The 18,557-nt window shown below is 42.9% G+C and overlaps 1 protein-coding gene across 1 annotated transcript in view; it reads right to left on the bottom strand.

The window, feature by feature from the left end:
• The window catches only part of Galnt18 (polypeptide N-acetylgalactosaminyltransferase 18), a 303,455-nt gene that overhangs the window by 64,696 nt on the left and 220,202 nt on the right, over positions 1-18,557 (bottom strand). The window contains exons 5-6 of the mRNA XM_032892898.1: positions 17,693-17,890; positions 11,998-12,112 (exon numbers count right to left, since the gene is read on the bottom strand). Of these exons, the coding sequence (XP_032748789.1) occupies positions 11,998-12,112; positions 17,693-17,890 (313 nt within the window). The remainder of the gene's footprint in view (positions 1-11,997; positions 12,113-17,692; positions 17,891-18,557) is intronic.

The following is an 18,557-nucleotide window of genomic DNA, read 5'->3' as shown; positions in this document are numbered from 1 at the left end:
GTCTTAAAAATAAAAAGTAAAAAAAGAGGTGGGGTGCAGCTCAGTGGTGGAACAGGTGTTCAGAGTATTCTGAGGTTCAATTCCTGGCTTTAGTTCCTAGGATTTTCAAAAAGAGTAAAAACCAAACAAGCAAACAAACAAATATCTGTGGCAGGGCTCATAGCATTTATCCACCCCCCCCAACACACACAGGCACGCATGTGTGCACACACACACACACATACATAAACACACACACATACATGCAGGCACGCACATGCACACATACACACACACACATACACAAGCATGATGGGAAATTAGAAGGGGAACTACTGGGAAAGGTGAAGAGAAGTGGGAGAGGTTAGGAGTGACAGTGGGTATAGGGGAGTGAGTGGACACAGTCAAAGTCTACGACAGCTTGGATTTAAAATGTCATTCTGAAACTCATCACTTTCTACACAAATCTGCAGCACTTTGAAAAAGCTTAAGCTCCATTGCTGCTGTTGTTGTTGGTGTGTGTGTGTGTGTGTGTGTGTGTGTGTGTGTGCACATGCACGTGTGTGTCTTCTGAATGTGCTGCTGGTCATTCACAATACACTGTACACTGTAGTGCTGTGTGGCACCAGGTCCTTACTGAGCCAGGCCAGCTCTGGTGCTGTGCTCTTACACTTGCTGTCACCAGCAGCACAAGCAAGAGTAAACTTCTAGTCTTTTAAAATCACTCACTATCCAGCATTTTGTTATAGCATAGAAAACGAACAAGGACAGAATGTGGTAGGATGTTCACAGGGAACAATAAGACTGGATCCATTCCGCACACTATATCTGGGTTGGTTTCGAAAAAAAATTAGATATTAAAATATGAAAGATAGGAGTATACAAGTAGAAAATGTAGGTAAAGTTCTTTCCAACCAGGAATGGGTCAGATTTTCTTAACTAAGGACCTGGAAAGGAAGGGAAAGGCTGATACATTTGCTTGATTTTGAAAAAACAGCATAGGCTGAGCATGGTGATGCAAGAGGTGGAAACAGAAGAATTACAAGTTAGGTTAGAGGTAAGACTGAGCCACCAAGTGAATTCAAAGCTAGCCTGGGCTACAATAAAGCTTTGTCTCAAATAAAGTAGTGCAAAGCAGTCTTTTCATAGCAAAAAACAGCAGAGAAATAACACACTTGGGAGAGAAGTTCAAATTATGAGATAAGGCAGTACTGCTTCTAATGTGTAGACATCTTGAAAATAAAGATTAATAACACTGTAGAAAAGCAGGCCAAAGGTCTGAACAACTCACAGGAGACAGCAGTGCAGATGTCTTAGCTGTGTGAGAAGCCTCTGGCTTACTTTACAAGAGTGATACAGACTAAAGCAACCCTGAAATCCAGGCCTCATCTGTCAGACTGGCAAACCCCAGATAAATGGCTTCCAATTGGCCCTTTAATTTTTAGTTAGCCAGAGTTAGTTTTCCTCCTTTACAATGCGGATTTTGAGCACTGTCTGAATACAAAATTTGGCAGGTAATACATTTAAATTAATACACACCTTAAAAAACAGTTTAAAATGAGTAGTAGCATAAACGTCACATGGACGATGGATATGATCATATGCTTTATGTAGAGCTCTTTATAGTTTATGGAGTTTCTAAATTTATTTCTTCTTATTATAGTTGCTGTTAAAATAATAATTATGATAATGAGATAATAAAGTATAAGGATGGATTAACTTTTGGGGCCAACATAAACATGTTGGAAGATCAACAGTTTTGGGATAATAAATTCTGGCTTGCTGTGGTACTTGTGCGTCTGCACTAAAAGGGATTATTGTAAGGGAAAGATCCTGAAAATATTGAAAAAAGACACCAACTTTGTTATTTAACAGATATATAATAGTGTATCTTCCTATTGGAATTAAGAACAATTTTTTTTTTGAGATAGGGTCTTGCATAGCACAGGCTAGCCTTGAACTTGTTATGTAGCCAAGGATGACCTTAAACTTCTGATTCTTCCATCCCTACCTCCTGAGTACTGGGATTATAGTGTTATGACTGGCTTATACGTGGTGCTGTGGACAGAACCCAGAGCTTTCCTTGTACACTCTAGGCAGGCATTCTACCAACTGAGCCACGCCCCCCACCCACAGGGGCAACCGATAGCCCCTAACTGTCATTGTGAGGTCTAATCTGTTTATTCTCCTCTGTTTTGTTTCTTTCCTCCTGTGTGCCTGTAGAATATGCACTTTCCTGCCACATGGGCAGATGGGTACTATGTTCCCCATGACTGAGAGAGAAGGTTTATAAGGGGGTGAAATGTTGTAGACAGGAACCGAAGACTGAATTGGTTCGAATGGTCATGGTCTGAGATGGAGAGAGCCCCCAAGTGCAAACGCTAGTCTTAATAAGTTGTTAAAGGCTATGTGGATGGAGAAGTTTGGATGACTCCATGTGGCCCTCAAAGGTAAGTGTGCAGCCATTAGCTAGAATTCTTCCCATCCTAGATGAGGCTCGTCTCTAGAAGCCTGCACAGAGAGAGACTCACATCCTAGTCAAGCCCCATGAAGAGGCTAAGAAGCAGCAGGTAAAGGCACAAAGTTCAAATTAAGCAATAAAGAATGGAGACAGCGATTCAGTCTTAGGGGATGGTGTGAAAGTGCTAAGTCATCAGTTGGAGAGGTGGCTCAGTGGTTAAGAGCACTGACTGCTCATCCAGAGGTTGTGAGTTCAGTTCCCATCAACCACACGGTGGTTCACAACCATCTGTGATAGGATCTGATGCATTCTTTTGGTGTGTCTGAAGACAGCTACAGTGTACTCACATACATAAAATAAACAAATCTTATAGAAAAAAAAAGGAGTCATCAGAGTAGGAGGCCATTGTCTAGAGGGCCAAACGAGAAAGAATATTCCAAGATAGAAGCCTTGTCCTCCCATGAGAAACCCCAGTGAGAAAGCCTGGGTGCTTAGACAGGAGTTCATGATTTGTATATACCCCTTGGCTGCCCAACAAACTCTTCTCCATGTGGTAATGCCAAATGGCTCGATCTACCCAAGAATTACCCATAGCAAAAGCATGGTGGAGAAGGGTTCCCTTACTCCTGGCTGCCAGATCTAGGCAATAGGAGTACTGTAACGGCTGTGGGCATTCGCCCTCTTCTTCCCTTTCTGAACACTTTGGTCTCTGTCACAGGAATGTGTTCATATTACAGAGTTCAACTGCAACTAAATGCAGGTAAGGCTTCCCATATTTCTCCCTGGCAACTCCATGTAGCTCATGCATTTCATTTAAGAAGTGTGTGTGTGTGTGTGTGTGTGTGTGTGTGTGTGTGTGTGTGTGTTAGCTCATTGAAGTAGAGCACAAAATGCAATTGAGAATTTTCTTTTATGAATTTAGACTGTTAAGATCTTCAACAATTGTGCTATAAACTCAGACTTTTCCTGGATGCTTAGCTATAGAAGGATGAGATGGAAGTTGCCTTGCTATCGAGCACTTAATATGTTTCTCTATTCTGTAACATTCTTATACATTTAGAACGTTTTGTTCCTTGACACCTTGACAGAATTTAACGGTAAAACTAACGAGTCCTAGATTTTATTTTTGAGTATATTTTAAACTAGAAATTCAATTTCTTTCACGGTCACGGGCCAGGTTTAGGTTTTTTATTTCTTCTTTTGTCAGTTTTTATAAAAATATCATTCCACAAATTTGTATTTTTGTTGACCTTTTTAAATTATAGCATAAACTTGTTTGTTATATTTTCTTAATTGTAGATACCTACATCAAAGAGCCTTTTTCTATTCCTAACATTTATCTATCTCTGTACCTTGTCTCTTCTCCTGCTAAAGTTCTGCAAGTTGATTATTTTATCAAATAAACAAGTTTTTTCTTTATAAATCTTTTTTCTTATATGAATACATATGGACATGTGTGTGTGTGTGTATGTGTGTGTGTACATGCTGTTTCATTATATTTTGTTCTTATCTTTGTTATTTTTTCTTTAGTTTAAACAAAAGAGGAACTTTATCAGGTGATTGTGCTTGGAAGATCCCAACAACTGTACTGGGTCATCAACTACAACCACATCTTTCTAAAGGACAGAACATGGCTTGATCACATATTCTCATTCTGGGCTCTGCCCTATCATGAGACTAGTCCTGTCTATATCCTGCATGAGGGAGTAGAGCTTTTGCTTGTTTTTTGTTATCTGTAGTCCATGGTGTTGACAGACACTCATGAGCTTGTTCAGTACTTTCTGAAGCGACTCAAAAGCTAAAAGATCACCCAATGTCTAACACACAAATTAATTTTGCTCTTTGAAGATGGGTTAAAAGGTAACCACAAAATTCCACTTCTGGGTTCTTTATAAATATGAACCACAGATAATTTTCTAGGGTGAGGTCCTTGTCACGCAATACAAATGTCTGTGTCTATCTATCCAGTCTCTTGGACCATTTCCAGGGCTGTCTTTCTCTCACTTATAGTCATTGAGGTCTTCAATCCTAATGTTTTCTCTCCAGGTCCTGGCAAACTTCCACTGTGGGAACAGCTTTGGGATATTGTAAACTATGCAGGAAAAGCAGTTCTTCAGTATTTTCTTCTACTATTTTTATTCTGATGTTTTCCTAACTATTTATATGCTATTAATGCTCAGCTTTCATTTCTAATGGAGGAATGGGATGTCAGTTTCTCTTCAGCTGAACTTGAGCTGCATTCACACAACATAGGTATGGAAAATATCTATTATCACTAGGTTCAAAGAATTTTAAAATTTCTGACATGATTTCTTCTTTGAAACATGAATTTTTAGAAGCATAATTTTCAAAAATAGTGGTTTTGACTGTAACTTTTGGTCATGGTTTCTAACAATTCCATTTTGGTATGAGAACATGCTCTATGCCAGAAAAACCCTTGATATTTATTGTGTCTTGTCTTATACCCCAGAACGTGCTCAACATTCATGAACATTCAATTTGCTCTGGGAGAAAAATCTCATCCAAAAACATTTAGATGCTCTTCAGAGTCAACCCGTTAACTGTGTGCATCTGTCCTTGTCTTTGGGGAGACGTAATAAAGCCTTCTGCTGTGCCGTCAGGGTTGCTGCTGTCGCATTGTTCTTCTGATGTTTTTTTTAACCATAAAAACCTTATTTGACATGTATGGTTGTTCTGTCTCTATGTATGTCAGCATACGTCATGCATGCCTGGTGCCCACAGAGGCCAGACCACAGTACTGAGTTACAAACCATCGTAGTCACCACGTAGGTGCCGGGAATTAAACCTCTGGATGAACAGCCAGTACTCTGTAAGTCACCATGTAAGTGCTGGGAATCAAACCTAGGTTCCCTGGAAGAACAGCCAGTACTCTTAGCAGCTGAGCCATCTCTCTACACCCTGCAGATTTCCTCCTTTATACAAATTTACATTGTTCCATTAATAACATACAACTGGCAACTAATAGATTCCGCATGAATTTCCCACTTATCATTTTAGGCCTTTTTATTATAATTGCACTTCTTTTCTAAAATTAATACAATAACTTCCTTTAGGTTAACATCTTCCCACTATGAATTTTTCTACCCTTTTAGATTTTTATCATGTCAGATATGTTTCTTATAAATAGTCCATTGCTAAGTGAACTTTTAAGCTAGTCTAAAACTACTTGTCTTTTGACTTAGTTCATGTAAATTGACTGGTATAAGTAGACCTGTGGTGCCTCTCTGTACAAGCCGTTGTATACATCTATTTATGTCTTGCTTATAGAATATTCATATTTTATTTTCCATCAACTGATTTTGAAATCGTGTTTCTTTATTCTGTGCTTTTCATGTAATCCCTACAAAATTTAATTTGTTTACTTAAGTTACAACATTACAAACTCAACCAGTAACCTATCTGTGACTAACAAAATAGACATTTACAACAATCTCAATCACCCCTCCTAGTGTACATACTCCTTGTACATGCATGGGGTTTTACTGGCCCTGTAAGCAGCACTCTGGTGTTTTGTTCCATGCCATATTCTATTAGTCTTACCTATTTACCACCATTGAGGTAATTATTCTTTAATCTCACATTTCCTTTGGGGATATTTTCCCCTCAAGCATAAATATTTTTTAACTTATTTAATAAAGATCTTACATGAGAAAATTAGTGTGTGTGTGTGTGTGTGTGTGTGTGTGTGTGTTGTGTATCCTATTCTTTTTTGAGTGGGGTTATTTTGGGTACACCCATATACTCTGATAAGCATTTCCTCATCATATTGAAAAGAGTATCCCACAGACTCTTGGCTTTCACGGTTTCAGTGAGAAGTCGGCTGTTCTAATCATTTAAGCATTGGTTTCTCTTTCTCTAGCTGGGGTAAGTTCTTATCCTTCTTATTTAGTTTCACTATACATACATACATACATACATACATACATACATACATACAATACACACACATACACACATATACAGGCGTACATGCATAATACATACACATACATACATACACATACACACATACATATACACACATACTCACATACATACAGACATACACATATACATACACATATACATACACACATACATACACACATACATAATGTATATTTTCATACCTATCTGATTTTGGACAGATTGAATTGGCATATTAGTCAGACATTATTTGCTAAAATAATTGCTTTTGCCTAATCCTCTCCTTTTGCCATCTCCACTTGGAACTGTAAGAGAGTATAGTCTCTCTAGTTTACTAATTTCTCCCCATATCCTTTTGTTTTTCTTTCTGGGCTGATTTTGAATGATTCCTTTATATATACTGTATAGTTTGTTGGTTTTATTATCTTAATAATGTTCATATATTTGTCTGTCCCATCTACTTAGCTTCATTTTATATTTTTCACATTAGAAAATTTGTCCTAGTCAAACCAAATGTTACAGTTTAGATGTAAAATGTCCCCAAAGGCTCATATATTGATGGATTGGCGCCACTACTGATAAGGGCACTAAACCACCAGTAGATGAATTCACGGTTGAGCTCATAGCTAAACTGGGCCAGGAGGAGGTGGGGACTTGTTGGACGATGTGAGCCACGGAAGCTGTGCCTTTGAATGCTTGTCTTGTCCACTGCTCCTGGGTCTTTCTTCCCTTCTTTACTTGCTGGACACTGGGAGTTAAGAAGCTGTGATGATTAATATTGATTGTCAACCTAACAGACCCTAGAACCACCAAAGAGACAACATCCTGGGCAAGCCAATGAGGGATTATCTAGATTGGGTTAACAGGGGTGAAGACACCCTCCAGGTAGACAGCATCACTCCATGTACTGGGGTCCTGGACAGCGCAAAAATGAAAGCAGGCTGAGCACCACAGCCATCGCTCTCTGCTTCCAGACAATGCACACAATGTGCCCAGCTGTGTCAAGCTCCTGCAGCTATGACGTTTCCCTCATGATTCAATGCATCCCATGCATCCATTTGCTGTAATAAATCCTTCCTCCATCATGTTGCTTGTTGTCACAGCAACAAAAATATTCAGTGGCATGATGTTGTGCCGCACCCCAGGACCAGGATTAATGGAGTCAAGTAACTTTAGACTGAGACCTCTGAAATCATGAGCCAACACGGAACCTCTCCTCCTTCACATTGTTTTTCTCAGAAATTCAGTTGCCATGACAAAAATGAACAAATGATTTGCAAAGTCTTCTCATTTATATTTTAATATATTTTGACTAAAATATGAATTCTTATGTGCTGGAGGGATGGTTCAGTGCACTTGTTACACAAGTCTGAAGACCCAAGTTCATATCTCAGCACCTGCACAAAAGGCTGGGCTGGCCATACATACATCTGTAACCTCCGATCTGTTGGTGGGAAGCACAGAGACAGGAGGATCACTGGGACTTGTTGGTCAACAGGCAAGCTACAGAGGTGCTCGATCTCAAGAGAATAATGAAGAGAGCAATAGAAAAGTACATCTGACATCCTCCATGCACTGGCACAGGTGCAGACACACCACCTAAATATGGAACAGTTCTCTCTCTCTCTCTCTCTCTCTCTCTCTCTCTCTCTCTCTCTCTCTGTCTGTCTCTCTCTCTCTGTCTGTCTCTCTCTCTCTCTGACAGACAGACAGACAGACACACACGCACACACACGCACACACACTGGATAAATAGATCATTGTACAACATATTTTCCATCCTGTATTTGATTCGCTGCTCTGAAGACTCTTTAGATATAATTTGTCTATTGATTTTGCAGTATTTCATCTTCATGCATGCATTTTCTCTTATTTCTATGATGTTTTAAAATCTGTCACCTCACGTACCATGGACCTCTAGCTGTGTGAAGTTTGTAGCCTGATTTAAATGGCTTGTTTTCCAGAGGTGAGTTATGCTTTATATTGAGAAAACAGCCCTTTGAGACCCCAGCTCCACAGGAGGCAAATCAAGCCCATTGCACAGGGCCAAGATGAAGGGAGTTTAAATGTCACCAGGTTTCCCAGATAATGTGCCGATCTGAAGTTTTTGTCTCTATTAGTTTTCTTGGCTTTCTAACAAACTACTATGGGAGATTGCCAAACGGACAAAAATGAATGCAGAGTTCTGGGTGCTAGAAGCCCCAGTGGAGGTGTGACAAAGGGCTTTCCTTTCAGAGCCTCTAGAGAAGGGTCTCTTACCTCTTCAAGCCTTAAGTATTCCTTGGCTTGTGGCATCACAACTCCAACCTCTGCTTCTAGCTTTACATAGCTGTATTTTTTTCATGTTCATCTTTGTCCAAAGTTTCTTCTTATAAAGACAGCAGACACATTAGATCAGTATACACCCTGACCCAGTGTGGCTTCCTTATACCCTGCTTATACCCGTGAAGACTATTTCCACATAAGCTCACGTTTCCAGGGAAAGAATGAGGATTTCTGGACATTTTGGGGGGGAAGAGCGATTCGATTGGGCCAATAACAGTTTCTAACTGTTTTTTTTTTTTTTTTATGTTCTTTCCATCTCTGGAATACATTCTTATGTCCTGGAACTCCCTGAGCCATGAAGTATACAAATTTTCAGTCTTCTGATTATGTCAGCTCTTATTTCTTACTTCCTACCCTAGCGAGTCTCACCCTTTCCTCATTGCCATATAGATTCTGAAGCCAGGGGTGGGAGCTTAGGAGAATTGAGTGTAAAATGAGATTATCAAGGCTTTAAAGGGAGATTCAACAGGCAAGGCTGAGTCTAAAGGAGAAAGAAAGCACAAACATTGTGGTATTTCTTGGGGGAGGTGTCTCGAAGGACTCGGGTCCTGGGCTTGATCACTGTGGTGTTATCTATGGAGCCATAAAGACCCGGACTTGAGTCTTTTCTCTGTGTTTTACAAATTGCATGATGTTGGTACCTATACAAGTTCATAATTTCAGTTTCTTCAACTGATAAAGGGGAAATACCATAGAAGGTCTATTTTAGGCTATTCTGTGGTTGGATGACATTTTTAAAATTTCCAAGGGTTGGGAAGAGGGCTCATCTGGTAAAGTGCTTACTGAGCAAGTGTGAAGACCAGAGACACCCAGACCAGTGGCGGGCTGCCTGTATTGCTACCCTCAGAAGGTTTAGACTAGATCCCCAGAGCAAGCCGGCTGGCAAGGTTAGCCATATGTGTATGCTGGGTTTGACTGAGAGACCCTGCTCATTGAATACAGTGGAAGAGAGTTTGAGGATGATCCCAGACATCAACCTTGGGGGACTGCCACAGGTAGAAACCCAGATGTGTATACACACTGACACACATACAAAAATAAACTCATGCACATCACACATGCATATATGCAGGGAACATGGAGGAAAAAATGACTAGAAAGATCCCAGACATACCTCAGGTAGTCAATATGTGCAAAAATTCTATTTGCATGTTACAAAACAGATAAGGGCTTTGCACAAGTTGCTGCCGAGTAGGGAGATATGATAAGCAATGTCTTTTAGTTTGACATGCAATCCTGAGGGGTGATAAGAAATACTATTTTCTCAGGGAGGAAACTGAGGCACGGAGATATTAGCTCGTAAAACACAAAAGAAAGATAGGTAGCGATAACCACACACAGGAAGATGGAAAATGATCAGAGATTCCGCACCCCCTCAAGGAAGAACCAGAATACAAATGAACTGTCCCTCCCCGTGTACTTAGTTCCGCCAGCTTATGGAGGCTGTGCCCTGTTTTAAAAGCCGCCTTTTCCTTTGCCATCAATGATGCTTCATCTCCGTCCAGTGGGAGGCGAGAGATAGAAAACAAAGTCTGGCAATATTTTATACTGTATTTGAAACCCTGAACACGAAACTACCCGAAGATATTTTAACACATATCTGAGAGCCTCACCCCAGCCCACACTCCAAAATAGCTTTATAATTTAAGGAAGGAGAGCCAGACATCACCACCACCGTGTGATTGACTCACACATATGTTGGAAGCAGAGTTCACAAATCTAATTCCTTTCCCCATTTCTGGACATTTTTACCCAGAGAACACAAGTGACCGGAGGCGGTGCTGCCCGCTCGGCCGATTCCTGACAGCTGCTTCTGGTGAAACAGATTGTGTTTGGGGGCAAGCATTTATCCAGGAGCAGTGCTGAAATGAGATGGTGAGGAAGCCGGCGGGTGGTGAATAAATGACCAGCCGAGGGAGAGCTGGAGAAATGAGGGTGATTATGCAGGCGCTGTCCTCTATGAATACATTAGCTTCCCGTCCGCCTGTGCATTCCCACTGCCTCCAAAGCGATTGCTTGGAGAGCCAGTGAATACAGGTGTCTGAGGTATTTTCCAAACCCAGCCTCAGACAGGCTGTTCCTTCAGCCAGTTCGCAAAGCCTACTGTTAAGACCGGGGATGAGCCGGGCCCTGGAACGCCGTTGGGTTCTTTGGGCATTATGGGATGCTCACTGTCTGGTCTCTCTTGCACAGTTAAGGAAAGGGTTGTCCCAGGCCCAGCTACTTATTCTGTAGAGTGGGAAACAGAGGAGGGTAATGATGAGAGGAGGGTAGGTTCTTGAGTGGAAACTGAAGGCCTGGACTGGACCTGGGGACACCAGATGCAGGTACCATGGCAAAGGTGCAGTCTGGAGGACTGGATTTTGGAGGAGGTCTGCATAAGGTATGAATGACTGCTTGTAAGACAGAAAAATCTGTCAAGAATAAGACACCAGGTGGTACAAGGTCCCTCTAAAAAGCTGGCAAATCTGTGGGGTATGGGTGATGGGGTATTAGAGACAGTTGGAACCATTGTGGGGACTCACCAAGGCTGAAGCCATGGGTTTGACAGGGTGCTTCCTGGATACAGATAACCCTTCATTAAAGCCACCTCCATACTTCTACCTAATGCCAGGGCACCTATGTACCGTCCTGGTGGATCATTCTAAGTTTCTCTGTCATAGGCCAAGAAATAAGAGCCCGAAAGCCCAGTGAATGTTCTTTGGGGGGTAAGAAAATGGCACCTCTTACAGAGTCGCACTATTGGTTGATAACTACAGAGAGCCCTCAGCATTGGGGACCAGGATGGCCTGTGGGTCTGGGTAGCACTAGGTGGGGTCAGAAAGCAATATGAAGTGAATTTGGCTGTGTTCTGCTATTCACACTCCAGGGTTTTATTCATTTCTTGTTAGACCTCTTTAACCATCTTTGGAAATGTTCTATGGACCTCAGTAGAGTAGATAGCAATGGGGAAGTGACTCTGGTGGTTTTTCTCATCCAGCTGCCCCTTGGTGTCTTCTGTTGCTCACCCCAACAGATCTGTTCAGTCTAAACAGAAGTGCTAAGCTGGGAATCTGATTCTCTAGTCCAGCAAACTCTGAAGGCCTCTATTTCCTGAAAATTCAAGAGAGAATGCTTTGAGTCTTCTTGGCTCCAGCTATGTGCATGCACCAGGGCTTGGAACTAGATGTTCAGTGAGTACGTGAGTCTCAACTCTTATTCCCCTTCATATTGTGAACTAGGGGCCTGTCAACACTACACCCCTAGACTGATTCACTTACCCTCATAGGAGCTGAGCTCAGCCCTGTGTGAGAAATCTCACTCACCCTGATCCCAAGCTCCACATTCTCCCCTCCATAGACCTCCATGCCTTCGTCCAGCAGGCCAATCTCCTCGAAGTACTGCCGGTCCACAATGAAACAGCCAATGAGGGCGGGGCTCCTGCAGGGTGGGAGAGATGGCCGGCTGTGAGCAGAGGCTGGTCTGAGAGTCATCCGAGGAGAAAGAACTTGCAATCCCAAGGTTCCCACCTTTGCTGCCAGACACAGTAGGGCCTCGTTTTCTGGGTAGCCTCCTAGATTCACTTTCAGTTATCCACCCCAAGCAAGTTGAGACAGTGGGAAGACAGCTCTTGCTCTGGGACTTGCCATTGCTCCCCATTATGCTTGCTGGTGTATTAGTAAGGGGAGGTGGTACCATTCACTTTGATGTAGATTGCATCTTTGGACTTTGGACTTTGAGTCACATGGTTAGACTGCTTCAGGTTGGGCTTTCCCATTATCTCCACTGGGGGCTCTACATGTCAACCTCTATTCACTTAGAAAGTTGAGTGACAGCCAGGTTGTTGAGGACTTTGAATAGCATAGAAAAAGAATGTATAGATTTCATTTATAGGTAAAGGCTTGTCTGTGACAAATTTCAAGCAGAACAGTGTTATGAATTTTTTTTATAAGAAATACTCAGGCAAGCTGGGATCTAGTTCAGTTAGTGGGGTGCTGTCCAGCATACATAAGACCCTCCCTGGGTTTTATCCCCACCGTTGTATAATCTAGACCTGGGAGCATATGCCTGCAATCCCAGCACTCAGAGGCAGGAGAATAGTAAGTTCAGAATCATTAGCTACATAGAGTTCCAAGTCATTCTGGATGACATGAGGGGACACTATAGGGTAGCTGATTAGAGGAGGTGGGGGCATGAGACATCACCCATTTCCAGGAAAGGTGGTGAGGATACAGAGGAATATGGAAAGAGATGTAGTGAATTGGGCAAAGATCATGGCTGATTGGATGTTACAGATGCCCATGATTCTGGTTCAGAGGCTCAGAGAAGTTAAGGACTTCTCAAGACAAACAGCCAGAGCACTGTCATTCCTACATGCTCACCTCTGATGTCTGTCTTTGGTGTTCTCCATTAAAGAAGGGTGTCAGTCTGCTCTAAGAACACAAATATGCATACCCCTACAATCTGTGGAAGTAAAGTCATTTAGAATACAGTCTGGTGTTGTGACTCCAGGGTGCCTGTGTGCCTGAGCATCCTCCTGCATCAGCATTCCCTAAGAAAACAGCCCTTTCTGCACCTGGGTAGGTTTCTAGTTCCAACTAGATGGGTCCCTTTGCATGTAATTGATAGTTTTCTCACCCCTAAGGGTTTCTCCCTTCCTCTCCTTCACCAAATCCTTCAGCCTGGCCTGACAGCTTGGAAGGCTATCAGATGACAAACACTGCAGACGCAGCCCCCACTGTTCCTGCTCACTCCCCTGATGGTAGCAATTCTCTGTGAAGCACTTCACTAGTGAGTCCCGCTCATTCCCCGAATGCTCACACCTACAATACTGCAGTACAGCTCCAATCTGAGACCCTGACTGAGCTCGGCCCCAGATATCTGTCACTGGAATTGTTTCCCAGCACAAAATTCCATGTCCTTCTGCAGGCAGCTTCACTGTCTGTTGATGTAGCTAAGTGGTAGAGTACTTGACTAGCCAGCCAAAAGCCCTGGGTTCAATCCCAGTAAAAGGAGTTTTCTGAAAGCATTTTCCCCAACATGCCTCACACCATGCCTGAGTGAATTGTGCTGGCCATTCCATCAACAAGGCCTATGACCCAGAAACATTGATAACTACAACATCAGTTGTGTGGTAACATCCTGTGGACTGAGGTAAAGGGCTCAAAGGCTCTGGACATGACCAACTCTTGAAAAGCATTTGTGCAGTGAAGGAACTCAGAGATTCACCTCTCCAAATAAAGACGGTTTGAAAGCATTGGCAAGCAGGGCTGGGTCTTCACCTTTTCTTCCAAACTTCTGAATATTGAATGTGTTGGGGATATCAGAACTGCAGTCATAGGACAAATGGGAAAGGTCCTTCCTCTCACTTCCAGACCCAGTTAGGGAAGGCACAAAATCCAGAGCAGTTGTTCAAGTGATTACAGACACCTCGGGGTGTCTGTGACTTAATAACTAGATGCTGTATTAGGCAGAATTAGGATAAACAGCTCCCCTCAATCCCCAAAAGGATTAGACACAGCTTATGAAAAAACTAAAATCTGCTGAAAATATAAATAGCATCTAGAAAGATCTAAAGGTTACAATAGTTTGGAGGCAATGAGAAAGCAAGTGTAGGCTGAGGCGCTCTCTCATAGTTCTTTAAAAGGATTTCTCTCTCTCTCTCTCTCTCTCTGTGTAGAGAGAGAGAGACAGAGACAGAGACAGAGAGAGACAGAGACAGAGACAGAGAGAGACAGAGACAGAGAGAGACAGAGACAGAGACAGAGAGAGACAGAGACAGAGAGAGAGACAGAGACAGAGAGAGACAGAGGGAGAGACAGAGAGGGAGAGAGAGAGAGAGAGAGAGAGAGAGAGAGAGAGAGAGAGAGAGAGAATTTGCCAAACGAGTACAGGTGCCTGTGGAGACCAGAAGAGGGCATCAGATCCCCTAGACCTTAAGTTACAGGTGACTCCGACATGGATGTTAGGAAATGTGAGTCCTCTTGAAGAAAAGCAAGAACTCCTAATCATTGAGCCATCTCCCTAGCTCTCCATCACAGCTCTTAAAGTGAGCCCAGATATTGGCTCTGAGCTTCCTGTTGAGCTGAATGAAAGGGAACATACAGATTCTTAGAAACAAAATTCACAGTTCTCAGGGAGAAATGAACTGATTGATTTCTTGGTTTTTTTTCTTTGACTAGTAGTAGATTTGAGAGAAATTTCTCATGTGGATTTTCTTGAGTGGGTCAGTCAGCCACCTTGGGGACCCATTGAACAAAAATCTTAAAAATGGCATTTCACACTACAACAGAGACTCTATGTATAGTAACATGTGTGGGCAAATCAGTAAAACAGCTCCAGAGAATGAAGCTCTGCTGTGCTTACAGTGCATTTGTATAAAATCTGTCTCTATGAAGCTTGTCATTCTCTAGGGAGAAAACCAGAAATGACCCCAAAGCTTCCAGAATCTTATTTCTGTAATCTACATTCCTGATACTAATTGTGGTGTGATAGCGAATAAATGGTCAGTATGGTATCCTCTAGCAGAGGCCTAGGGTACAGCTCTGCCAATTAAGACCAGCCTGCTATGTTTGGGGGTGAGCAGAATAGAGACAGCTAAGATCTGCAAGAACCCCTACAGCATGGAGATTAATTTCCCTCTGATGGCACTGGGCAGACTAAAGCAGGAATGCACCACACACTGTGAACTCATCTCAACAGTAACTGAGCAAGGGGTTGGAGTCCCGATGATCCTAGTAGAACCTGGCCCAACTGATTCAGCCTTCAGTAGGACCATTCTCCTGTCACAGTCTTGGTCTCATTGTGTTTCACAATGAGTCGACACCAGGTTATAATATGACCCTGTATATCTAAGACCATGTATATCTAAGGGCCCCGCACACAGAAGACTCCCAACAAATTAATACACACAATGATGTAAATAGCTGCAGTGGTTTGGATATGCTTTGTCTTTGTCCCCTCTAAAGGTTCCTGTTTGGCATTGAGAGGTAGGAGGTCTCTAAGAGGTGAACCTTTGAAGGTGAGTGGATTCCAGGGCAGCCACACTCATGTGGGAGTAATGCAGTAATGAACCATGAAAGTGATCCCTGAAGGTACAGCCTTCATCTGTGGCTGCTTGCACAAGACCTGCACACAAGATCAAGTCACCATGGATGGAGGAGGGGCTTACGAAGGCCCGCCCACATGAGGAGCTATTGTCAATTGATGGGTGTTGGCCAGGGGAGAGTCAGTTTTTATAAGGGGTGCAGCTCTCAATAGGGTTCTCCTTACTCAGCAGATAGCCCCACACTCAAGTACACATCGTTAGTAATAATTGGATTCAGTGAGTAAGAAAATAAAGACATGAAGCTTGAAGGAAGATTGTGTGTGGTGTCTGGGGGAAGCTGGGGGTGAAGGGTGGATCTGATGAAAAGACATTATATGCATATATAAATTTCTCAAAGAACAAATGAAATGCATGACAGTGAATAAGTGTAGTTCTGAGGGGATCAAATTAATTCTTGATCTTAATGTCATCCTTTCACATTGTGATATGATTCTGTCAACTACAACTATATTGGGTGTCAGTTATATCTGCCTGTCCTAGGATGCACACATCCCAGGGTCACAGGTTAGAAACACCTGAAAGCGAGCCCATTTTACATATGTGGGCTGTCCATGTGTGGCTTTTTCCTCTTTGCTCTTGCCATATGATGTCATCTACCTTGTGAATATACTAAAAACCTTCACAGGCTGGCCAGGTGGGGCCACTCAGGCTCAGATCTTCAGCCTCTAATACAGTGAGTTAAATAAATATCATTCTTTATAAATTATCCATACTCTGGTATTTCGTTATGGCAACATAAGACAGACTGAGAAAGTCACAAAAGAAACCACAGGAGGGTTTTCTTCCATTCTGTTTCCTGTATGAAATTCTTCTTCCAGTAATAACATTTGTGATATTGATTCTTTGAATGAAATTTTTCATAATCTTTTTCTCTCTTGCAGTACAAAGTAAGACTGAGTTCTTATTCCAAGGTGGCCCCCTAAGTCACCTTCTGGTGCCATTTATCTGTTTAACGGTGGGAACTAGATGTCTGCCCAGTCATCAATACACAGAAATAAGGCTGGCAGGGCTGAGTACTACAGGAGTCCTAAGGTATCAGAGGGAAGTCATTCAGGGGTCTAGGAAGACAGCATCAAAGGCAGAACGAGTTTCATGTTTTTAAAATGCAGTTGGAGGCCATTTGTGCCTGAGTTCTATAGGCTAAAACCCAAACACCATCCAGGTACATCTGTCCTGTGGTTTGGCTTGGTCTCATAGCAAGAGCTGCCCAGCTCACACCTCTCCATGTGATCTCTCTCATCCTTCCCTGCGACTCAACTGTCACATATGTCACTCTCAACCTAGCCTTCTTCTCCTCACCCCTGAAGCTCAAATGCTTCCTCTTCTCGGTGGAACTATTCAACCTGTACCTGTGCTTCATCCTTGATGCATTCCGGGCTTGGAGTGCTTGGAGGTCAAATCCTGCTCACCCTGAATCTCTAGCATTGAGTACTTTATACCTGCAGCTGTACATGTGACACGAAGTAATTGTGGGGTAATAGATGTCCCCATTGTTAAGGGTGCTTCCTGTTCTTCATAATGACCTGAGTTCAGTTCCCACCACTCACGTCAGCTGACTCATAACGAACAATCTATAACTCTAGTCCCAGAGCATCTGATGCCTTCCTCCTCAGGTACCTAAACTCATGGCACACACATGCACACAGCCATGCATGCAGACAAGCACACACAACCCTAAAGAAAATAAAAAATGGGTCTGGTTTTTAACAATAAGTGCCTTTGAGACTTTGGAGTTCCAATCGCTCCCGTGGTTCTTTGAAAAGAGACCATGAGAGTTTGTGAGCAGAGTCTAAAGATCACATTGTAACTCTTGTGTACTCCCCGCTCCCTGTGCTGCCACATCGGGCTCAGGCAGGGAGGGAAGTCCTTGCTTGAAGGCTTTGGCAGAGAGACCAAGAGGAAGGGCGCCATACCTGATTGGGGCTGTGGAGTTCTCCAGCTTCCACCAGGCCTTGGGTGGGTTCAGGTAGCGGCACCACAGCTCCCAGTCAAAGCCTTGGGCAGCCAGTGGGTATTCTTCTATCTCAAAGTTGTCATATTTGATGTTATCAAAAGATGGTGAGATGATCCGTTTCCGGTTTTCCTTGATTCGGGTGAGGACTGGTTCCGCCCTGAGCAGGAAGGAGAAAGATCAATTTCCACTGCCAAGGTGGGCGCGTTATCTCCCAGCAGCAAGAGGAAGAAATTCCTGCTCCCCAAAGACGGAGAGAATGGTGTTCTGCATCCCCAGGAGTTGACATCCCCTAAGCTAAGGACTTCAAGGTTGGCATGAAGCTCAGTGGCCCCTTCAGCACATCCAGAGCTGAACTGAGAGGTTCTCACCCAGCCCCTATGAGTTCCCTTTCTTTACCTACATGACAAAACTCAAGATTAAAAAAATAAATAAAAGAAGAAGAAGAAAGGAAGAGGCAGGTGGCAAAGGTATATTCTCCTCTGTTTCATGAGCGGTGGGGGATCCAGGCTTTCTCCGTGGACTGGCAGGCCCCTCTGGGTAGTGGGAGAATAATGTGTTTGCCAACAGGAATGATAAGTTTCTCATTAATAATATATTCTGTTCATAATTGTTTATTCAAATCAGCTTGAAATAGTAAGTGTCCCTCTCCTCAGCTGGCCATAAATCCAGTGGAAATGCTTTTTAAATGGCCACAAATAGCACACAGGGACTTCAAAGATAACATAATGACTGTGCCTCAGCCTTAGTTCGAGGCTGTGGTGCTGCCACCCCACCCAGACTGCCTGTGGGCTCTGACACTCCTTGCTGCCTTGCTGCCCTGCTCC

The sequence above is a fragment of the Rattus rattus genome, chromosome 2 (assembly GCF_011064425.1).
Source record: "Rattus rattus isolate New Zealand chromosome 2, Rrattus_CSIRO_v1, whole genome shotgun sequence".
In the NCBI taxonomy this organism is placed as follows: Eukaryota; Metazoa; Chordata; class Mammalia; order Rodentia; family Muridae; genus Rattus; species Rattus rattus.
Note: the sequence above shows the minus strand (reverse complement) of the source record. Positions and strands in the feature narration are given on the sequence as shown.